The sequence below is a fragment of the Triturus cristatus genome, chromosome 9 (assembly GCF_964204655.1).
Source record: "Triturus cristatus chromosome 9, aTriCri1.1, whole genome shotgun sequence".
In the NCBI taxonomy this organism is placed as follows: Eukaryota; Metazoa; Chordata; class Amphibia; order Caudata; family Salamandridae; genus Triturus; species Triturus cristatus.
In genome coordinates, this window is record NC_140592.1 from 692,362,145 (window position 1) to 692,387,307 (window position 25,163).

General features: G+C 46.3%; 1 protein-coding gene across 6 annotated transcripts in view; it reads left to right on the forward strand.

Annotated features, from left to right (window-relative positions):
- LOC146798510 (cytochrome P450 2F2-like) overlaps positions 1–25,163 on the forward strand; it is a 443,597-nt gene that overhangs the window by 191,692 nt on the left and 226,742 nt on the right. For all 6 annotated transcript variants that reach the window (XM_085625789.1, XM_085625794.1, XM_085625792.1 and 3 more), the window contains exon 4: positions 3,029–3,178. In XM_085625789.1, the coding sequence (XP_085481915.1) occupies positions 3,029–3,178 (150 nt within the window). The remainder of the gene's footprint in view (positions 1–3,028; positions 3,179–25,163) is intronic.

Consider the following 25,163-nt stretch of genomic DNA (forward strand, 5'->3'; position numbering starts at 1 on the left):
CGGACCTGACCAGCACAGAGTTAGTGGCCCTGGATGCACAGCGGCCGGCACAGGCACCCTGCCACGGGACGGTGATTTGCGGTGCACTGAGGTAGGTCCAGGCGCAGTGAGCGGGTCTTCATCGATGTCCAAGGTGAATGTGGCGTAGGCTTGCGGGGGACAGAGGAAGGTGTCCTCCAGCGCATGATGCGGAAGGTCTGATGTTATCAGGCAGCAGCAAATGGAGGAGTGGAAAGCACCAGCCTCGTTTTCACCACCAATTCGGTATCAGCTACATGAGGATGAAAACTAGCCCCTAGTCCATGGACTCAGATGCCACCAATGTACGACCAGAGAGTGTCCATAAATGTCCAGGAACTTATTGGCACCGGTGCTGAGAGGGTATGCAGTCTGCGATGACGCCGGTACACTGATGTGAACTCTGTCATCGCTAAATCAAGACTCTGTGACCTACTGAACCGCAGTTTAGGCCGGAGGCAGTAGTCAGCAATGGCCCACACCCACCTGTCGTTTGCTCGGATTGCACAGAGTTAGTGACACCAGGGCAGTTGTCGGTAGTGTTTGATCACCTCTGTAACGATGATCCTGTTCCCTCCGGACTGCAACGCGTCATCCTCTTACGCCTCTCCTTGCGTGCGATAATATGTATTCGGCCTTTGAATAATCAATGTTCAGTTCAAATTCTGTGACCTACTTGTGCGCAGCATAGGCCGAGGGCAGTAGTCCGTGTAGGCCCACAGACACGTGTGGTTGTTCATGCTATGCACAGACCTGGTGGCACCACATCGAAGGGAGTTTTGTGACATGCACTCTGCCTTAAATAATGTTCACTGCTATGGTGTAATCAAGACTCAGTTCCAAATGTGTGACCTACTTGACCATGGTGTAGGCCGGAGGAGGCAGTAGAGTACATAAACACGAAAGGAGTAAAGCAGGCCTGTGTCGTGGAGGCCGTGATGGTCTGAGGAGGCTGCCAAGGTCGCAGGACTTGGGCTTGGAGCTTGCGCAGGCACTTGGTGGGCCCTCCTTGACACACGTCGGTGTAGGCAGGTGATCAGTGTGGCCTGGCTATGCAGGGGTGGGCCTGATGGGTTCGAGGCCCAGCGTGCCGGGGTATGGCAGGAGCACAGGATCGCAGCCAACTCCGCTCAGGAGGACGGCATAGTAGCGTGATGAGCGGCGCTACTCTGTCAGAGACGTTGGGCTTTCCGGAAGAGGACCACGCCCAGGGCTACGTGCTTTTTATTCACACCCCTACGCTGGCATACGTCGGGCCATCCTACTCCACGCATGCTTATGGGGGGGACGTAACAGGCAACATTTCCGCATACTCCCCCACTGGCCGGGTTGACATGTTTGCGTCCACTGTCCACTACACTCTATACACCAGAGGTGTATGTCGCCATGGATAGGGCTGTGTTCTGCATACTGTGGTCTGTCCAGCACATCTCCGCCACACTTGACATTGTGTACTTTCCCAATCATGGTTCTCCTGCCTCCTTCACACATGCCTGGTTGCCACCTCTCTCCACATTCGGGTAGTGTGTGGCTGAGGTGCCATGCCATTGATGGCTCATGTGCAGGGCTTGCCCAGGTTACCATCGTGAGTTGTTCTGTCGTGTCTGGTGGGTGGGCATGTTGTTTTGCATGTTGGTTGTGAATTTGTGACGTGTGCATTGCCAGGGTTGTGAGTTGCATGGTTGTGGAGTTGAGGTGAGTGAGGTGTTCATTTGGAACTTGCTAAGGGGCTGTACATTTCCCTTGGTGCCATCCTGGGAACACTGGTTGCTGATGGACTGTCGGAGGATGGAGGAATCATGCACACTGGCTGGGTAATTGGAGGCGACATTGGTGGAGGTTCCACGGTGTTCGGTTGTTGCCTGCACATTGATGTGAGACGTGTGCTTTCTGTTGCGGCGATTGTGTGCTGTGTCGGCAGGGGGCACAGGTATGGCATGTGTGCTGTGGATTGCCCCCAACACGAGCATGCATCCAGCTATGGCATATGGTCTTTGCTTGGTGTCCAACAGCTCCTGCGCATTGTGTTGGATGTAAAGGGACTGGAGTACCAGGCTGTGGTGATGTCCAGGACAGGTGTGAGGGACTTGGATGTGGCTGGCTGTGTGACTCCTCCGACTCTGGCGGGTGTTGGTTGGGGGGTACCAGGGGCCAACAGGTGCAGCACAGCCTGCAGCTTTGTGTGGGGTGGGATGTTGGTTGTCCGCTGTGTTGGTTAAGTCGGCCTGTTGGACGTTGTTGGTCAAGATGTGTAGGATGGTTGTCCTTTTGGGCCTGTAGTGGGCAATGACATTGTCAGGTGTTGTGTCTGTGCGGCTGGTGCATTTCCTGGGGGTCCGCTGTCTTTGTCTGTGCTGCCTCTGAGGTGGTCCGTGAGGGGGTGTTCCGGGTGGGCGTTGAGGTCCTGGGGTGGTGGCGGTGGGTGTTGTGGCCCTCTTGGGTGTCCGGCCCGCATGACCAGTGGCTCCATGGCATCCGTTGCCCTTCCGATGTGTCTGTGGGCTGTGCTCCTTTTTGTGGTGCAGGCTGTGGTCCGACTTTGCACCAGGTCAGAGCAGATGTTATTTTCCTGCCGCTAACGCGCCTTATTGCCTGTTTTGTGTTCTTATCGCAGTTCGGTCTGGTCGTTGTGAATGTTGTGGAGTGGTGTTGTCGCGGATTTGGGCACGGAAACACCTACTCTGCATCTCATTTGCGATAGTTGCGGGGGTCTTTTGTGGCGATGTTTTTTTGCGGCTGTTATTGCGGTTGAACTGATGCTGTTGGATGTTAACACCAGCTTGTGAATAGGGAGATACATTTATCACAACTTTGGCTGCGATAAAGTGCCTCCTTGAGAATATGCCCCATACTTGGTAAAAAAAAATGTACTTTAGGTAGTGGTATTTACCAGCGTGCAGCTACTGTTAAGAATAGCACATAAAACATAATAAATGCAATAACAATTTTAGGCTGTATTACGTGGCTAATATTAACTGATGAATTTATCACCCCTCTCCCACACTTTCAGAACTGGCCTTCAGCAACGGGGACAAATGGAAGCAGCTCCGCCGATTCGCAGTGTCCGTTTTGGGACAGTTTGGAATGGGGAAGGGCACCATGGAGGAGAGGATCCAGGAAGAAGTCCAATTTTTAATTAAATTCTTCAGAGAAACAAAAGGTTGGTTATTAAAATTGTAGTGCAAGAGTATTGTCAATCCCTATTGTATTTGGGTGTTATTTCAAGAAAAAATAGATTGTGAAAACGAATAGCATGCTTTCATCTATCATATTTTGATTCAGAGGGATCATCATTGCTCACAAGTGACACACAAGGCCAGCTCTCCCCTGAAACCCTTGGTTCGATTTACATTTTCAGACGTGAACATTTAAAATGCGGCAGATTTGCAATGTTTCTCTATGAGTACGTGGCATCCTGAGTGAAGCAACAGGGTAGGAAGTATCACAAAAATCCATAAGTCCCGATTGTTGTTTTGAAATGTTGTATTCTGAGCCTGTCATCATGTCTTATTTCTTTGTATAAGGAGGCACCTTTCCTGCTACTTTTAAAGAGGCCATTGTCGTCCCCCTCTTGAAAAAGATGGGCTCCGACCCGCTAGTTTTGACCAATTACCACCCTATCTCTCTCCTTCCCTATCTGGCCAAGATATTGGAAGCTTATGTCACAGGATGTCTTACTGACTTCTTGGCGAAATCAGAATTCCTTGAGCCTTATCAAGCAGACTTCCGCCTGGCACATTCGACCGAGGCGGTAATCCTTACAGTATTAGATACCCTCTGTAGTGAGGCTGATAGTGGTTCCTCACAGGCCCTCATCCTGCTTGATCTCTCCGCTGCCTTTGACACGGTCGACCACTCTCTGTTGGTTGACCGTGTCAGGGACGCTGGAATCTCGGGTTCTGCCTTAAGCTGGATCAACTCTTTTTTGGAAAATGGCTCCCAGGCAGTTCACACTGCTCAGTTCACTCCCCCTAGAGTCAAAATCTCTTGTGGAGTCCCTCAGGGCTCCTCCCTCTCTCTCCTGTTGTTTAATCCTTACCTCCCCCCACTTGTCCAAGACCTGAAGAAGCGCAAAGTCTGCACTTTTAATTATGCAGATGATTTTCAACGTATCTTCTCCATTAGTAATTCTTCTGAGTCAATCCATGCTTTTCAATCCACCATGTTGTTCATCAGTCAATGGATGAACGAGAACCATCTGAAACCTAATCCGGACAAAATGGAGCTAATTCTAACTGGTGGTATTGATAAAAATCCTTGGGGACCCCATTTCTGGCCCAGAGAGCTGGGCAGTCTCCTGTCCCGTCTAGCTCGGCTAAAAGCCTTGGGGTGGTCATCAGTCAAGATCTTACTCTGAAGCCTCAGATAGATCCGTGATCTCCACCTGTTTTTTTTCAACTCCGAAAAATAAAGAAGATCTGTAAATTTCTCATTGACAATTCTCGGATCCAGGTGATTATTGCCTTGGTCATGTCACATGTTGACTATGCCAATTCATTATATTTTGGCATCTCTCTCTATCTCTTAAAATGATTACAGATGGTACAAAACCAGGCAGCGCGTCTGATTACTTACCAGCCTCGACATCATCACATCACCCTCCTCTTGAAGCAACTTCATTGGCTGCCAGTTGCTCAGCGGTGTGCCTTTAAGATTGGATGTCTTATTTTCAAGTCACTTAATGGTAACAGCCCGAAATTCGTCAACAACATGATTAATAAATATGCTCCCACACGTAACCTTCGCTCAGCGCACAAAAACCTTCTTCTTATCCCCCCTTTTAGACTGAAGCGCACCGGTGGTGCCAGGTTTTCCACCTTGTCCCCCTCTTTTTGGAATTCCCTTCCATCTGAAATCTGTCTCTCCACCAATCTTCTTGGCTTCAGAAATCTCATAAAAACCTGGCTCTTTCGACAGGCTTTCTAAATTCAGGGACCTGGACTTCTATCGAACTAGCGCCATGAAACCTCTCCGGTGTACGTGCGCTCTACAAATTCCTATTGACATGACATGACTGGTTGCTGTTGCTGATAATCAGTGCAGTGCATGGTGGCAGATTGGGGGGGGTGGCAGTGCTTTAAGTGGGCTGAGTCTTGCTGGTGCTTAGCACTGGCAGTTCCAAAAAGCAGGTGCTGAGACGGGTCCCCGCCGGGCTCTCCATTTTTGCCCTCAGTGTGAAAAAAAAATCTTAACTCTGCAGCAGTGCCACCCTTCACTACCTTTGAGTTAACTTCAAAGAGACTCGTTATAGTTCTTTTACATTCTCATCATTTCAGCAGAACGAAAGTATTTTCAATATTGTATGCAACAAAGCCATAGTTGTTGCTTATATAGCTTATGCACCTAACAGACATATACAAAGCCAATAGCCCTAGCTTGTTGTAGGTAATCTTACTTTTTGTAATATATATCTGGATTCAATAATGGAAGCGGCAACATGCCTGTCAGGCGGCACACTATGCTAAGCACAGATTTTTAGCGGACATGTTTTAAGCCATGCCCCTAGCTGCATCGGCCACGCCCCTTTGAGAGACCCCCCAGTTTTTTCAGTCAACTTAAAGCCCTGGGGGGCGGTGAGGTGGTACTAGAAGTGTCAGTGCAATGGTCATCACTTTGTTGTTTGGCGACTAATAGTGCAGTTCTTGGAATTCTAGTGCAGTTGCGGTAGTTTGGTAATAGGTTTTAGAAGAGTGGTGGGGCTAGCTGGTGCAATGGTTCGGGAACCAGTGCAGTGGTGCAAGTCTGTAATGTTGTGATGTGAAATAGCAGTCAAGAGATGCTAGTGTAGTGGTAGATGCTAGTGCAGTGTTGGGGACTAGCAGAACAGTTCTCCTAGAGAAGGTCTGAGTAGTGAGAGTGTAGTGCTGGGCTTTGTGGTGACACCTACTTTGTGTTTTCTGCTTGTGTGCCCCTGTTAAATGTAATTTATTCATGTACTTGTGTGCCTGTTTGCCATGTTATGTTATATTATAAAAATATATACTACGCATGGCTTCCCTCACTCAGTGGCATATCATCAAGGCCCCGCGATAAAATTATTGCCGCTTTAACATCCGATTTCGGACAAAAAGCGGCGATAATTTTATCGCACTGACAGCAAGGACACGCTAACGCGTGTTTCCATGCCTCAACGCCATTTACCTTAATACCCAGCTTTGCATCTCTAATGAGATGCAAAGTGGGCGTTCCTGACCAAAATAACAGGAGAAATGTCGCTAACTGACATTTCTCCAATTATCAAGCTGCACGCTAACCTGCATAGCGATAAGAAAAGTAGCGCTAACCACGCTTATTGCTACTTTCCTTACGCCTGCTTTCAATCTGACGTAGCCATTATATCCAATGGAAGGTGGATATTATGGCTAAGTCTGTCCTGCCCTATCAACAAGCTATCGACTATGTTTGTGCGATTATCGCTGGATTTCCAGCGATAATCGCACATTTTGCAGCTAGCGCCTAGATTTAAGATATGCGTTGCTGATAGCATGCTATCTCTGCGATAAAATCCAGCGATAGCCGGCGATAATTATCCTCGCACTAAGCGCGCTTAGCGATAATTATTGCTGGCTGTTGCTGATATGCCCCTCAGTGCTTCCTAGTGCAAAGGAGAGGTAGCAGAAGAGAACAGTGTTTACAGCTGGAACAGTCAGGTCTTAAGCTGCTTCCTGAAACTGAAGTGATCAGACACTGTCCTTAAGTGACTTGGGAGATTATTCTACAAGGAAGGATTGAATACGCGGGAAGACCTCCCTCCCTGCCTTGCCCTCGGAAAGTGTGGTATTACCACTAGGTTACGTTCCACTGATCTTAGCAGCCTGAACAGGTGATATGATTGGATCAGAGAACATAGGCTCGGTGTACCTGTTCATAGAAGACTCAGTGCACCACACATAGTGCTTTAAAGTGCAACCACTTCTCAGTATGACACCAAAATACAGAATTCGTGAGCGCCCGGATTACGTTTGTTGCGCGTAGCAAGGAAGCCTAGCCGCTGCATTCTGAATGATTTGTATTGTTTTTTAGCACATCTGGTTGGCTCCAGATATAGAACATCACAGTAATCTAATTATAAAATAATCATCTTTTGACCCGATTGGGAGTTGAAATCCAGAATTTACTTTACACTTCATAGCTGGACAAAACAACAAGATGTAAGTGCTTTAATTGGTGGCTCCAAGGACAGGTTATTACCCATTAAGACTCCAAAATGTTTTTTTTTCAGATTTGGGTTCCGAAGGTCTTTCCTAACCCAACATTTCAGACCACTAGTGAGGACCCCAGTACACAGACCTCAGTGTTTACCCAACAAGAGAATGTCTGTGTTTTTGGCATTTAGTTTCAAGTAGTTTAGATGCATCTAGTGAGTCAGCACCATTATACAACTTTTAAGTAAGAAGAATCCCCTCAACTCAGAGGAGGACAGCGATGGAACCAGTTGGGTGTCATCAGCATATAATGGTAAAGACAAACTAAATGACTCCACAATTGCTGCTAAAGGTCTGACATAAATGTTGACGAGAGTGGGACTTAAGGCCAGCTGGCTCTTGCTAGAGGTAAACAGATGGAATATCACCTAGAAGGAGCGATCTTCCCAAAATGAAGTAAGGCAAGCCAGCGCCTTGCTACGTTTCGTAGTCTCATATAATCTACCCCAGATGACCTTATGGGATACGGTATTGACTGAACTAACATAGCCGGTGCTGTGCAAACGGTGCTCCCAGGCCATGGTGTAAACATGGCCCAGAGTCAATCTATCCTGAAGGCAGTATCGGGGAAGACCGGTCCAGCAGGCTTAGTTAGTAATTCTCTGTGCAGGAGTGCTACCCAATCCACTCCCCTCAAATCCAGGTCATGCCCACTCTACCCCCAAGAGAACATCCACAGGCAAAGTGGATGAGTATTGATAACCAAGGTGGTAATATAATCACACAGAGAGAAACTGCTGGATGTGAGGCTACGATCCCAGCATTAGAGGAGCTGGGTAGACAGCATGTAGGCCCAAAATACATCCACTTACCCCCGAAGCAACACAATATGTAGTAGTTCTGGGAAACATTCCAGTACTGAGGCCAGGTTCCACAAAAGACTTTCACCAATTGAAAGATAAGGTTCTGCACTGGCTAAACAGTAATACAAGTCTGGCATATCGGGTGGAGAGAAATATCATTATGGTATGATGGGTGGCCTGGATAGGAGGGTCAAAACAGAACAGTGTCGGGGACTGTGTGATTATTAACTTTTATAAGTTCCACCTTGTAGAGAGAATTCTCCAGGAGGCTAAAGCTCGTGTTTCCACGGGCCCAGCCACCTCGATCTCGGCCCTTCCCCTTGACTTTTTCTAAAGACCAACACCCCTGGCACCAACACAAAATCCGCAGTTCCCGAGGAGACTCTTGAGCACTAAATTCTACAAGCGGCAGCATGCCCCACCCCCTGTTCCAACCTTTAGCGCCTTGCTGCCCTAGGCCTCCTTGAGAACTGTTATTGACTAGGAGGACCCGGGTCCCCGCTTCCCGAAACACCTTCCCACACCCAGATCGTATAAACCAAGAGGAACAAGACATCTCAGGGTTCCATCCCAGGGACACAACATACCTTTCCCTGATCTCCCGGAATATAGCCGGTTTGGCAAGCAAGTTCCCAGTCCTAGATTAGCATAGCTTCATCCAGGCATTTCATATTATTTGCTTGTAGAAGACTGGGGCTGCGGTCAATTCATTTGTGTTGGAAGGGCATAAATCTTTCTCCGTCCCTGCTTGCCCGTCCAGATCCGGTCGAGCCAAGGGTGGACTTGTGGTCTATGCATCTCTTAGGCTGGAAAGTGGAATTACAGAATTGAAACCTGATAATCAATGACTGCAGGCCTTGCTCTTCTCCCAAGGGTCCAGTAATTTGTTGCTTTTAAACTTTTATAAGGCTGTTTCCTCCCTCCCTGAGACTTGTAGCATTGCTTTGTTGGGTAAATTTCTGGATGGCTTTAGTACCTGCACGAGTTACACGCCTAATATTGTTCTAGTAGGTGATGTTAATGTTCACTCCTGTGGGGACCCAAATATCCAGGACTTAGGGCACTCTGAACATCAAGGTCAGGGAGATCCTCTTAATGCTCTAATATGTGACTTTGATCTCCAATCTGCAATGGATAAGTTGGACCCTGCCGAGAGTGCTTTCACACCAACTTTTGAAGGGCATGGTGGTGGCTCAATTATTGACTTCATTTTCGTTTCCACCCCCCTATTCCATCTAATATCAAACTTCTTAATCACTGTAAGTATTTATAGCAACCATAATCCCCTGTGTCTTAAAACCAGGTGGCTTGCATTAGGTCTTAAGAAGGGAAGTAGAAGTGTAAGTGCCCTAAAGCCCACAGATGGGGTGAGGAGGCATAAATGGGCACAGATTACCACCGGCCTATTTCAGAAATCCTTTCTAGCAAACTGCCAGGAGGGAATCCAGATCTGTTTGGGGGCCCAGCGTCACCAGAACGCGCAAATTGTTAAAGCGTTTAAATCCATTTCCTGCTCCATTGCTGACCTACTAACGATTCCCGCCCTGAACAACCAAAGAGATAGGGGCCCGAGATGGTTCGATATAACATGTCCCGTACGGCCAGGTCCCTTAAGGTGGCTTTGCATGCTGTCCCAAGAGACAGAGGACTAGTTGGAACCCGTAGAACACTATACAAAATGACCCTTAAAAGGCTAAAAGAAACCTTAAAGGATGAGGCCTGGGGAAAGCTAATGGAGCCTAGTACCATTAGGAAAAATACTAAGGTCTGGGGCAATATCAACAGCCCAATTTTGAGAATAGAGCCCGCTAATGCTCTTGATGCGCACATTACAGAGGATGACTGGGTTAGCCATTATGAGGGTATGTTTGGGGGTACCACAACCCAGTTATCACCCAGTAGGGGAGCAAATGAAAGGTCCGCACTAACAGTTTCTGAGGAAGAGGTGAGGCGGGGAATAGCGGGCATGACACAAAATAAGGCCTCTGGTCCGAACGGCATCCTGCCCGACCTCTACATGTCCAACATGGAGTTCTGGGCTCCGGTGCTTACTGCCGTTATTAAGGCGGCTGTCAGGGCTGGTTGCCCGGCCTCATATGCCACCTCCACTATTGTCCCCGTCTTCAAAAAAGGGACTATAGAGAGCATACATTGTTACAGGTCCATCTACCTGCTGGACTCTGTGGTTAAAGTGGTTGAACAAATACTGTTAGATAGGTTATCCACCTGGGCTGCAGAGAACAACATCCTGTCAGACACTCAATATGGGTTTCGTTCCAATCGCTCAACCATAGAGCAATACCTGAACCTCTTCCTGTTAGTGACCAAGTACATGGTCGCCCTCACTGGTGCTATTTTCTTGACCTTCATGGACCTCTCTTCCGCATTCGCTTGCGTGAATAGAAGCAGGCTGTGGCAGACCCTGCTCTCTTTGGGGGCAGACAAGGAAATAGTCCTTTTCCTGCAGGACCTTCATCAAGACACCAGGGCAGATGTGCATTATTCTGGAAATATGAAGGCTTCACGCTTGTTCCCTATCAGGAGAGGGGTAAGACAGGGTTGCATCGTGGCCCCTTTCCTATTCAATGTATACATCAATGGCCTAGAGAAGACCCTCCTAGAGACTAGGTCAGATTTTCTGCAGGCAGGACGGCATAGTCTATCTGTCTTGCTGTATGCAGACAACGACGTCCTGATGGCCAGGACGGAACGGGAGTTAAACATGTTAATTAACTCTTTTGTCCAGTTTATGGGGGAGCAGGACCTTGTTGTTAACAACTCTAGGTCCTTTACTATGCAAATAGTGGGTCGCACTAATAGGTCATATATCTTCATGGTAGGGTCAAATACTGCCCCAAGAACAAGGGCTTTCTCTTACTTAGGAGTCCTATGGATGAGAAAGTTAAATGGGAGCCACAACTCACATTTAAGAGAAACACTTTTTCCAGAGAGATCACAGCCATATTTAACTTAACAACTAGACTGGGCAAAAGACCTGTGGGAGCCTTATTAAAACTAAATAGCGCTAAGTGCCTCTCTAAGGTATTATTTGGCAGTGAAACCTGGGGGTATGATGATATAGAGGACCTCCAAATTGTGGAAAATAAGTTTCCTAGACGACTCCTATTGGTTCCTCAAGGTACTCCCTCCTTCACAATACACAAGGAGCTTGGTATGAATTATCTTACTGATATGCTAGCGATACGCCCTCTCACATTATGGATAACAATCTGGGCAGGTATGGAGACAACACTAAACAAACTCATTCTAAATGATTGTCTGGCCCTTGAGCATGCCACATGAATATCATGGCTGAAGTATATCAAAGAGTCCCTAACGGGGGTGGGGAGACGTGAGCTTTTTACTAACCTGGACCTGATAACTAATAGAGATCTAAACTCCATAAAGGCGAGCCTCAGGAAGCAAGGGCGTATTGCAAGGGAAGAGATTGAGATTTTAAAGCCTGGTTTACGCCAATTTATCATGCTAAAAACTACAAAGACAGCGGAGTCTTACTTACCTAGACTTATAAATTCGCATGTCAGATGATTCCTGCTCACGAGGTTCCGGCTCAACCTTTTCCGCCTCCTTCTTGTTCACCCTAGGGGCTGTACCAAGGGCCAAACCTTGCTGTCCTGTGGCTGCGATGGCCTATCTCCACAGGACATGACCCGTTTTATGATATTTTGTAGCATTTATGAAACTCCTAGAAAGTCTTTTATAATTTCAATCTTGAAAATGGCTAATTTTAGGTAAGTTCGCCCAACATTTATTTATCTGAAAATGTTGACAGGTAGCACTGTGTTTTATTTACTTGAATTTTTAAAATCCGCTATTAGACTTAGATCAGTTGTGACTAACCTGTCTGTTCTCTCTAATTGTACTCCCAGCAAAGACCCCGTTGACTCCTTTTTATTGAAGTAGCATCAATGTAACTTGTAGCCAGTGGTCCGCATGTATTCCCATTGGTACAAGTAATTTTAAACCACTGGTTAATCCTTGTGTGGTCAGTTTTATTTTTATCAGATTTATTATTTTATTTTATATTTATTGTGTGCTTTAAGGTTTTAATTTCTTAAACCGAATAAAGATTATTGAATTGAATTGATACAGTAGTGACTGCTGCATTTAGATGCAGAAAAATTAATGATGCAGAGCCTCCTTCATCAAATAACTTCTACAACTCTTCAATCACTGTAAGCAGGGACACCTCAGTACTTTGAAATGGTCAAAAGACATTTTGGGAAGGATGTAATAATTGATGTTCCTCCAGATATTTTGTCAGTTGATTGTTTGCATGTTTTTCTGCCACTTTTGCCATAGATGTCAGAAGGGAAATTGCCTGATAATACTGAAGTAGAGTTTGATCAAACACTTTTACATATTTCCCGTTGCTAGTTACTTCCACAGCTGAAATAGATTCATATATTAATTTAAGAAATATGGGAAGAACGACAGAGCCTGGTCTTTTTAAAAACTCTGGCCTTGCTGGATCATGCGGAGATCTAGATTTTATTTTGGATATTATTGTTTACAACCCATCTAGATCTACTTCTAAACAGATATTACGTGGAAGAACATGTCTAACTGAGCAGACTGTACCATCCTTGCCGTCGTGTTTGCCTCAGAAAAACCTGAGTAAATCTACTTTAAATTTTTCACATGATGATCTGGGTAACAACCTTTACATCGGTCATTAGACCGTGATACCTTTTCAATGTGGTCATTACAACAACTGCGTTGTTACAACACAATGCCATTACTACGCAAGTCATTACATCGACTTGCAGTAGATGGCGCTCTGACATAAGCGCCTTATACTAAGGAATAGTATAATTTACTATTCCAACACCTTCCCTACTGTTGCGTATGTTGGAGTTGGAATAGTAAATTATACATTCCTAATGTTGCGGCGCCATTTACTGCAAGTCGATGTAATGACTTGCGTAGTAATGGCATTGCGTTGTAACGTTGCGATCGTTGTAATAACGCATTGTTAAATTCAGTGTAGTAAAAGCACGCACTGTAACGTGCTATATACGATGATCTGCAAGCATACTACATTTAAAATTAAATGCACCCCTCAAAGGAGCATAATCCCCTGACTTCAATAGCTCCTGTAAATTTGCATAAATGTCTTTGGCGGGATTTTGACTTTCTTCAATTTTCGTAGTATAGTTGTTAAAGTAAGCCTTTTTTTTATCATTTTGTGTTAAATTTTTATAGAAGCACAGTAATCTTTTTATCCTTAGCAGGATACTGTTTCCTCCAGCTGCGATCCAGCACCTTTCAGCGCTGTTTTTTGAGCGGTTATCTGTTAATTGCACCAGGGAGCTTGAGGCTGCTTCTTCTTTGGTATTACCCTCCTAACAGAGATTGGTACATCAATCGCCAAATACATCCAGGATGTAGTATTTTGTGTCGCCTCAGTACTATAGGTCTCTACCCTTGAGATGTGCCTTCAAATATATATTGAGATTTTCCTAGCCTTGGTGTCGGAAAGGTCAGATTTTATTAAAGAAACAGAGGTGCGTATTATGCTGTTCTTTCTTACTGTTTATTAAACAGCAGTCAAGAAAAATAAAAACTACATTACCCAGAAAATCTGGATAAAAAACTACCAACAGTGGCAAAATAAAAGAAACACCAATCGCACGTCGAGTGATCTTAATAATTATCTTGACTGAAAGCAGCAATTCCTCTTTTCTTGAAGCGAGAGTAAGTCAATATAAGGCATAGAAAGAAACAATACCAGAGAACCAAAAGAAAGCTGAGCAGTCAATCAGTCTGCGAGGCAGGCTAACAAGAAAGACCATCTTCTTCTGATTGAATGGAAGAATCGGTGAAACGCTCCATGGAAATGCAATGTAGAATGAAATCCAGAAGGATTAGGTAGAAGAGGTTGCTCCGTATGATGGCGCTGGAACAACAGAAAAAAAAGGGTGGGTTAAAGAAAGTGGTGGGATAATACTCACCTCTGTGTCTTTAACAAAATCTAGCCTTTCTGACACCAAGACTAGGACAATTTCAATATTTTTAAAAGACCAGTGGCTCATATTATGCTTGTTCAAAGCACTGAAATCACAGAATCAGATATATGTGTAATAGGTTTGCAATAAAAAGTTCTGAAAGAATTTATAATCGACCAATCTGCAGATTTGAAAATTTCATGCAACTATCACCTGCCCAAAAAGTCTTAGAGGACATGGTCCCTCTAGCTGAAAGGGCATCAAAAGAATCTACATCAATACCAGCCAGGGACATTATCCATTTAACCCAATGGGCAAACGTAGGGGAAGAAACTGCTTTTGGGTAGTCTGAAAGGAAATCAGCAACTGAAAATTAGAGGTAGATCTCAAATCTGCAGTTTGTGAAGCATGCCTTTTTATGTGTAATATCTTTATTGAGTTTTAGGATAATTGCACAAAAGAACAACAAAATCAACATAACATATATCAATTAACTATACTAACCACCCTCCCCATTCCCCCCTTGGAAATTAGTCCCAGTAACCCCCCCATTCCCGCAGCCACCCTCTCCCAGCCCCCAGTCCTTCCTCCCGTGATATCTACCATTATAATCTATTGGTGTTCCGCCTGCGTCGGTATTGTGAGTCTTAGTATTTGTAAATACTTGGGACATGTGAGTTCCTTAAATTCAAATGAGAGCATCGCAATAAATGGTTTCCAAAGATCGGGAAAGGAGGCCCCCTGGTTAGCCAAAGAAAGATATACACTCTCCATGCCTAAGACGTACCTTATGCAATGCATCCAGCCGGTGTAGGTAGGAAGAAGATCTATACCCCATAGAGCCAGGATATTCTGTAAGGCCACCACTAGGGCAAGGCCTATCTGCCGGCCTTTCAGAGATTTGAGCGGGACGACAGGAGCGTTAGGCAGGCCCAACACGATGTAGCTAGGAAAGCGGGGAAGTTGTATATCAAAGCAGGGGTCAACCTCGTTGAGGACTTGTTTACAATACTCCATTAATTGTGGGCATCCCAAAGGATATGCATTAAGGTTTCCTGAGCCCCACACACCCGCCAACAGATTGGGTCTTGTGCGGGGTTCCCACAGTGTAATCTAGATGGTGTAAGATACCAATAGGAAGTTATTTTTGTGGCTGTCTCTATACCTGCTACATTTCTAGCTGTGTGTCTGGCTCTGTAGTATATAGCTTCCCATTCGCGTATTGTGAGATCTCGGCCCAATTCCAATTCCCATCGCTGCTGGCCAGGGGATTTAGTAGGTGGGAGGGGAGGTCTAAGGTGGTTCTATAGTTGCGAAATACGGTGAGAGACAGACGATTTGGACAACAGCCATTTCTCAAATGGTGTCAGGTGACGTTGTGCTAGGGGGCGGATCACCCAATGTCTAATTTACTGGTATCTATATCTCTTGGTTTCAGGCAGGCTCAACTGTTGACGAAAGTCCTCAAATGACAAAGGACCAGTGGGCATATGTACAAGGAGTTACCGCCACTTTAGCTGCACTTTTTCAACGGTTTTGTGGCGATATTTACATCACCATATGTACAAGCTGTCGCTAACCTCTGTTAACGGCAGTTTTCTGGCAAAAAGGTCCATAGAAAAGATCGCCACTTCTGTAAGTGATAATAACTTGCAAGGGAGGCGTTCCCGTGCAAAACCGGCCGCTAACCCCACTTTATGATATGCACAAGGGAATCCTCGAAGGTAGGAGGACCAAAAAAATTGCCTCTAACAGCTGTTAGAGGCAGTTTTTTAAGACCAGAAAATAGCTGGTCTTAAAAATGGATATAACACCAGGGGCCTCATTTCAGCAGGTTTTGGTGCAGGACAGCGCTTCAAGCAATGTTGCTGTGCTGCCCTGCGATAAAACTACAGGGCAGGAATGCGCACCATCAATAAGATGGTATGCATTCCTGGGCCTCTGTCATGAAAAGTGATGCAGGTATGATGTGGTACAGGGCTTCAAAAGGTCAAGCATATGCATACATGCGTCACTTTGTTAATACGGCGCAACGTGGAGCTATTGTGGCCAGGTCCATTCTTGAGGGGTGTCAGGGCGTCGGCACAGTTGGAGATCCATTGGTGGCTGTTGCCCACTGCGGTGTCATCGTCTGTTAGCGTTGGCAGAGTGGTGATGCTGAGGGAGTTGTCGAGACGTTCTTCAGTGGCCTTGATCAAGCTGCGAGGGGGGTCGATGATGGCGGTGGTGTACAGTGGGCATGGTGAAGACGTGATGTATAGTATGATGGTTGGTCCAGGATAGTCCGGTGGGGTGGCTGTAGTTGAAGTTTCCGCTGGCGGAGGAGACGTGCCCAACCATGTGTCCTGCTATGTGGCTTGCTGAAGTAACTAGGTGCTTAAGACTGTTGGGGAGCTTCCGCAGGAGGGGGTGGTGTTCTGGTCACTGGGGTTGTCCAGGTGGAACTTGAATTCACTGAGTAGGTTTCGTTGGTGGATTGGAGAGCCTGGGGTGCAATGAGGTCTACAATGGTATTGGAGAATGGGGGTCCATGCCCCAGGGGGCCTGCAGATGAGGGTACCGCAGAGGATGGGGTTGGGGTTGGTCCGGATCTGGCAGTTGAGGTGTTCCATGGTCACCGTTGGGAAATTAGAGTGAGTGGTCGGAGTGTGCTTCTGTAGGTGATGGCAGTGCCTCCTCCTGGACAGTCGGGTGGTCATTGCGGGTGAATTAGTAGCTGTCAGTGATGGCGATGTCCAGTCTGGAGCAGAGGTTGGTCCTGGCAGGCAATGTGGTGTCCAGGGTTGATGGCGAGGAGGGTGCTGGTATCGTGGCGGTCGATTGTCCGAGAGGAAGGGTGCTTGGTGCTGAGCGCATTCCAGGGACAGACGGACACAGGCGGGCTTTCCTATGGCTTGCCTTTGGCACGGGAGACATCCATTACATCGTAATGCCTTTACAACGCAACTACAACAACACATGTGCCTTTACATCACATTCAATTACAATGCATTGGGAGGTCAGTAATGGGATATTTTTAAGTTTTAGGGCGGGTATGGGTTTTGGGTGTCAGAGATTAAATTCGGGGTGTATTATGGGGTAAAATTCGAAATTTTGGGTGTGTTTTCGGTTCAATTATGAAAATTGTGGTGGGCATTTACGTCAACTATGATTTTTAGGGTGTTTTGAGGGCTCAAGGATGAATTTTAGGGTTCAGTGTTTGCTTTGGGGTGCAAGGGTTAGTTTTAGGGTTGCACTCACTGCAGTGGGAATAGTAATATTTACATCTCCGCTATCCAACATCTTCCCTACTGTTGCAATATGCCTAGCATTAGTATGCCTTGTAATGGAATGCGATGTCTTGAGAGGTGCTGTTGGGGGGGACTGGACAGCTGGGAGGCAGGAAACGCCAGACAGGACACTGGATGGGGCATGGACACGGGGGTGTGGGTATTGCAAATATTTAAATGAGATAAATCGTACCTAGAGGCCGGGTCCCGTATCTTCATTGCTCCTGCTCTCCTGATTCTGCTTCCAGGAACAGGAAGTAAGCTGCCAGGCTCCCTCCCCTAAGCTAATCACAACTCTGCAATCCGGTGTTGGGATTGGTCATTGTCGTCAAGGAGTTCAGCCAGGGGCTGGAGGGGTGGGCATGTTCTTCATGCAGGCTGTAATGTAGCCTGCATTGCGAACAGGACAATGTGCATGACTGCTTTGGATGGCCTGAGTGGGCGGACCAAACAGTCATTTCACACGTGAGTGGGCATGCCTTTCTGCCCCTGCCCTGCTCCTTAAGTGGAGCAGCCCTACCCACCCTCCCACCCCCAAAGGAAACATAGCATGATTACATCAGGAACTTATCATGATGTCATGATTATTACTATTCTTGCACTGCTTGAAAGCAGTGGGGCGACACTCCTCTGCCATAGCGGATGAGCCGCCACTGGGGGTGTGTCATCTACAGGTGCTAGGCCTCTGCGACTCGACCCCTGGGCCTCCTCCGCTACGTGTCCCTCCTTCTCCTTACCTGGACATTGACACCTAGGTGCAATCCTCTGCACTCTCCCCAAATCTGTGAATCAACCAGCAGGAGCCTCAGCCAGGTGGGATTTCACAAGCCTGACTACAGCAGTCACCGACGAGTCAGCTGGTGAAGCTCCTGATGCAGTTGATGCAGCAGGGCCCCCTTAGGCGTGAAGTTGCAGTTCTCCCACCACACAAGTTCGGTGCAGCTCAGGGTCCTCACCCTCTACAGCGTCCGGCCAGCACAACATCATCTGGCCTGTGATGCAGAGAGGCACTGCTCACCATAGGTAATCCCCACCGTGGACCCCAGTCTAGTGGTGGATCGTAGTATGCGATGCAGACCTCCCTATGTTGGTGTGCAGGAGCGCCTCTACCATTCACAGCTCCAAGGGGCTCAATGCGAACTTCTCACACAGGTCAGCAACGTGTCTCCATGCGACCTGACAGACTTCACCACAAAGAAACGGCCTCAATATCTACCACTACGGCTCATCGACTCCACAGCTTCTCCGCATCCCTCTCCAGCCTCCAGATGCAGGTACAGCGAGGCATCCAGGCTCCAGACGCAGGTCCAGCAACGCATCCAGGCTCCATATGCAGGTCTAGTGAGGCATCCAGGCCCCAGACGCAGGTCCAGCGAGGCATCCAGGCTCCAGACGCAGATCCAGTGAGGCATCCAGGCTCCAGATGCAGGTCCGGCGAGACATCCAGGCTCCAGACGCAGGTCTAGCGAGGCATCCTGGCTCTAGACACAGGTCAAGCAAGGCATCCAGGTTCCTGACACAGATCTAGCGAGGCATCCAGGCTCCAGACGCAGGTCCAGCGAGGCATCCTGGCTCCAGGCGCAGGTCCTGAGAGGCATCCAGGCTCTCATCCTGGTCATCCTGGATGTTAGTTGGCTTCAGGTGGTTGTTGATGTGCATTGCACTTGGCCCTGGCTGCTCCATTCTGCATTTCATTTTTTTTGTGCCTATTTTCTATTGGAGGTCGACTCCAATATAGGCACAAAAACTCACGTTGGGCTGAATAACTTGCGTTTTTTTACCGCTAATGGGCCTTTCTTTGGTTTTCTCCCGCTAACGCCGGAATGCCTATCGCCATCACGCTAATGTTAGCGGCAGTTTCCCCACTGATCCCTGAAGCTATCGTCATGTAGCGATGTCTTGTACATACGCCGCGAACAAGGCAATAGTTTTCATCGGTACACAGCGGTAAGAAAACTGCCGCTAACTAGCTTTAGCAGTAGTTTTCACCAGTCCTAGTACATATGCCCCCAGATTCGTCAAAAAAAGTCTGATGGATCGACTGCCCTCACGTTTCTACTTGTGGAAGGTCTTTGTATCTAGTCTGTGGGCAAACTCTGAAATTCCGGCTATGGGCTTCAGGGGAGATGGGAACGTCATCAAAGACTTTCCCTAGGCCACCTTGTCCCTGGCCCCCAGGGATGTCAGCGTGACCAGCGAGAGATAGAGATTCTTGGGGTTGGTCTGTTTTGGGAGAAAGGGGATCTTCCACAGAGACGTCTTGGCCAGGATGTTGGAGGAAGGCAAGATGGCGGCCGGTGCTTCGGCCGAGTGAGCTGGACCTATGCAATCCCCACGGTGACTCCCTTCGCTGAAATGCCACGAATATGATTTGGTTCTAAAAGGCTCAAAGGCTCAAGGTTTGACGCTGTGATCCTCCCAATCCTTCGGGGGAAAAGAGAAGTGGTGTTTGCGTATGCGGCTGAAAGTAACCGGTGATGAGCATACTCACCGCGGCATCCGCTTTGATCTGGGCGCGTAGAGGCGTTTGGCGTTTTTGCCTTCCGCAGTGTGGTAATTGGTGCTCGTTCACTGCTTTAGCGGTTGGCAGGTCCCTCCGATCTGCTAGTGAAATGCCGCCGAAAGCAGCTCCCAAGATCTTGACGAAAAACCACAAGCCTCATAGCGGTAAGCCATCAACGAATGCAGAGTCTGCAGCCGGGGGACAGGTGAAGGCAACGACGGCTGATACTGGGTCTAACGATGCCATCGGCTCTGCTTCCAGTTCACTGCCTCGCTCCAAGACCCCTCTGGGTAAGACTTCTGTATCCTCTTCTGTTGCTATTACACCTGCAGTAAAACACACGGCCCCTCTGTTTGTTAAACAGGCAGCCAAAGCCTTGACACAACATGTAAATAAATCAGCTGATAGCGGGATATTGCAACCTTCAGACGCTATCCTGGGCTCTCCACAGGAGGGATTTAAATTGGCTGATATGACGGGTGAAACAGCGGTGATTCATGGTGATCGTCAATCAGAGATAGGAAACGCTTCGGATCCATCTGCGAATTTAGATCTGGATGTCGAGCCCCCAACTGTATTGGCTGGTTTATCAAGATGCATGTTGAGACTTGCAGTTCTCCCTCTCAAACCTACTGATTCTCTCGGAGTGGGTGCGATACAAGATGGTTTAGGTCCTGACCAGGCCGGGTTTAACCCAGATAATGACCCATTAGATAATTTTTTTTCTCTATCAGATGGGTCTACAACATCTGATGATGATGCGACCAGTAGGGATTGGGCAGAGTATGAACAAGGAGAGATTGATGATTGTATAACAGGAGGATATATGAATGCGGCCCCTCCGGGTGGTACAGTTCAGAAAAATAAGATCTCGAGTGGAGAGGTGAACGATCTAGGGGCCACCGTACCTGATAACATCCTTAATGCCCAAGGGGAGAACTTGGCTTGGGATTATTCATTCTCTACCACAAAGCCATCTGCCTCAGGCCATGAAGTGGGCCTAGGGAATTTTGCCACGTTTAACTCACTTGATCCTCCCAAATCTATTACGCTGGAGATGATTTACGACACGATGCTGTCACATAGAGCGGAGACTAGGCTTGAGAATGCTAGAACACAAGGGGCCTGCCGTAAACTACAAAATGCCATAAGACGCATAAATAAGACAAGTGCTGAGATTGGCACTAGGGTAAATGAGACAGAAAGTCGCATTTCAGTTTTGGAGGATGAACTATCGGCTCAGAAAGGAGTGGTCACTGCGCTAAAAAAGCAAAAAGACGACGCCACCTGGAAACTATCTGAACTTGAAAATCAGATGCGGCGGAATAACTTACGAGTGTTGGGTATTCCGGAGGGAGCAGAGCGGGATGATGCGAGGCAATTTATCATCCAATTGTTTACAGAGGCTTTCCCGGAGCTTTCCCAATGGGATTGGGAGATAGAGATACAGAGAGCCCATCGATTCCCTTTTCATAAAAAACAACAAGCTACTCGCTTAGGAAATGAATCTGCCTATTCTCGTGCCATCTTGATCTCAATCAATAATTTTTTAGCGAGAGAAGCTGTTTATGACCTGGCTAGGCCAAACCGTAAGAGATTGGCCAAAGGGATTCATTTTTTTGTTAGACCTGATTTTTCTCATGAAACAGTGTCTCGCAAATGGCAGCTTCGTCAATTAATACCTATGTTTCAAGCTAAGGGTGGGCAGGCGTTCTTAATGAATCCTGCAAAGTTAAAGGTTGTGGTTCAGGGCCAAAATAGTTTTTTTTTCTCAGAAGTGTCGGCTAAGGAATATTTGCAACAGTTGGGCCCTGTGAGTTGAAGATAATGTGGCATAAGGTGTTATATGGTGTTATAGTTATGGCTATGTTTTTTTTCTTGTAAGGGTTACCGTGGGTGAGTGCTTCCAGTTCCCCATCACCAGGACCGCGGTCCTATTGCCTCATTATTGGGAGGGTGTGGTCGGAGGGGGGAAGGTAGATGGTGGGGTGGGGTTTTTTTTTCGGGTGGAGGGAAGGGTGGGATCCGGCGGGGTATGGGGGGGGGGGAAAAAGGAAAATTATGTTCCACAAAAGGATTTTAGATTCACTCTGTTTGGTTTTTTTGTGGTTTTTTGTTTGATGCACTTATGATCGTGTTTACTAAAGGGCTTTCAAATTATGAACTCAATGGCTAATTTGAACCTAAAAATTGTAACTTATAATGTTTGTGGTCTCAATAATTATGAGAAACGAAGGAAGATGCAAATTGAATTGAAATTTATTAATCCTGATATTGTGTGTATTCAGGAAACGCATATTTCTTGGTCCTTAAGGCAAAAGTTAGATGATTTGGGATATGTTACTTTGGTTGCTTCTAAACAATCGGATACGACGCGGGGGGTGGCCATTTTGGCACGCCCCTCTTTAGTTAAACCTGAGCGTTTTTTGGCAGATATCCATGGCCGATGGGCTATTCTCGATTGTTTAGTGGGAGATATGCGGTTTACCCTTTGCACTGTATACGGATCTAACCTTGATGAAGCAAATGTTTTTGATTTTTTAAATGGCGAGCTTGCTTTATGGCCTTCACCAGTAGTATGTTGCGGAGATCTTAATATCCATTTGGATAGTGACTGGGCAAGCCCTTCTGGCCGGTTATACAGGGGTCGTAAACCTAAGGTTTTCCAGGCATTAAAGAACCTGATGGCTGACCATGGCTTGGTTGATGGGTGGAATTTCTTATACCCACAAGCACCTGGCTATACATTTATTTTCCTCACCTCACACTAAATTATTTCGGTTGGATTATTTTATTATTCCTGCTGCTTGGGCCTCCTGTAGTCAAATTCAAGTCTATCCTAGACTTTTATCCGATCATGCTCCTGTAGTTATTTCTTTATCAAATGTGGCTATTATAAGATATAGTAAAACCTTCTCCTTTGATAGGAAATATTTGCTTGATACTCTTTTTTTGAATCATATGAAAAAGTGGATCCCAGACTTTTTTCAACTTAACCGTGGCACAGCTGAACCCGCGGTAGTCTGGGATTCCTTTAAGGCATGTTTTAGAGGTGAGGTTCTCAGTTATGGCCTACATGCTCAAAGAATGCGCAAACAGAACATGATACAGTTATTTACCCAATTGCGAAATGCTGAGTTAGATCTTATAGCTCAACTTCAGGCAGCTGATGATCCGAAGGATAGCCTTGATAGATTAGCTTGCTGTAAGGCAAAGATTAATCTTGTATGGGCCCAAGAGATTTTGCTTAAATACCATCTTTATAGGAAACAATTGTATGAGTTTGGGGAATCTTCAGGGAGATACTTAGCTCAAAGAATCCGTGCGAAAAATCAAATATCAAAAATTAACTCTATTTATAATGACCAAAAGGTATTAGTTCACGAACCCCAGGCTATTATGAAAGTTTTCCATCAATTTTATTCTGATTTGTATAGCCAGCCGGATGTTGGAGACCTCCCGCCTGACTTCGGGCTACCAGTACTAGAATGGGATAAGCTCGACCCTGTAGAGGCAGAAAGACTGGATTTGCCATTTTCTGCCGAAGAGATCGAGCATGCATTGTTTAAATTGCCCTCAGGTAAGGCGGCTGGACCTGATTCTCTTCCATCAGAGATTTATAAGACCTTTTTTCCAGAACTTCGAGAGGATCTGTTGAATAATTTTCAGGCAGCTAAACTAGGATTCCCTCCCCAGTCATGGGATGCAGCCCATGTAGTTATATTCCCGAAGAAGGGGAAACCTCCTGATCAACCAGGATCATACCGTTCGATATCTCTGGTTAATTGCGATGGCAAATTATACGCTAAATTGCTGGCAAACCGTATGGCCCCGCTTGTTGCTGGTTTGGTATCGCTGCAGCTGCATGGCTTTGTGCCAGGTCGGGGGACGGTTGATCACATTAATAGGGTCATTGCACTTCTCGACGTCGTGCAGGTTGATTCCAGATTTCTGGGTCTTGTCCTGCTCGACGCCGAGAAGGCATTTGACCGTGTGTCTTGGGGCTTTTTATGGGAGGTCATGGTAAGCTTAGGGTTCAATCCAGGTTTTCTTCGGGCCCTTCAGATCTTTTATCGGTCCCCTACGGCAAAGATATGTGCTATGGGTCTTAAATCGGAGGAGGTTCAGATTAGCAGAGGGACCCGTCAAGGCTGCCCATGTTCCCCAATTCTTTTTGCTTTTTACATCAATCCTTTCATTAAAATGCTTGATCTTAATTTACAAATCCCTCCCTTTATAGTTCAAGGTACGCAGTATAGCGTTCTCGCTTACGCGGATGACATAGCTGTTGTCACGTCTAATTTAAATATTGCTTTACCCGCTATAGAACAACTAGCGGAATGTTTTGGCAGATACTCCGGGTATAAGCTCAATAAAGCCAAGACACAATGTTTGTGTACGGATCAAACGATAGTTTCTGACAGTAGGATTGTGGAAGAAGTGGTTTATTTGGATATTAAGATCAGACCTAATTTGGATGATCTGGTTAGTGTTAATTGGATGGACATCTTGGATAAAACCAAACATGCACTGGATTCATGGCAGAGTCGTCACCTTACTCTTGTTGGTAGAGCAAATTTATTAAAAATGATTATATTACCTAGAGTACTATACTTCTTTCGTGCTGTCCCCCTTTTGATTCCTAGATGTCAGATTTGCCAGCTACAATCGGTCTGTGAAAAATATCTTTGGGATCCAGGAAAAATCCGTAGAGCTTCACGTTTTATGACGCTTCTGCCTGCTCGCGGTGGGTGGGGAATTCCGGATTTTGCTCTTTATCAGACTTCTTGTTTACTTTTAAGGATGCGTATTCTCCTGACTGGTGAGGAAATGCCCAATGTGGCAGAAGCACCCTCGATCTATCAAATTACGCTTGGTTCTATTGCAAAAAAATGTTTGATTTCCAATACCGACGGCAGCTACTACAAACGCACTCAGTTTAAAATTATCATGTCTGCTTTCAATGTCTGAAATCTGTTAGGAAAATTTGCAATATACTCAAACTTACAATATATACTCCTCTTAGGGCACCATATCTTTTACCCTCTATTTTTGGTGATTCAGTTATACGAAACCACGCAAGAGGCGATTTGGTCTCACTATCTGGTGTCCGTTAAAAGATTATTTTGATGAGTAAATAACTATGTTTAGCCCTGTTTTATATATGATAAGCATATGATTAATTATTATGGTTTATTTTCTATTTCTCTTGTTTTCTGTATTATATTAATTCTGCTGGTTAATTGTAATTGAATGTTTGTTGTGGAACATTAATAAAAAATAAAAAAAAGAGACGTCTTGGCCAGGGACCTATCCAGGAACAGCCAGTGCTTTTTAGATTCAGGACGGGACCATTCCTCAAAGGACCAGATCTGAACTGCCCAGTAATAATTTTG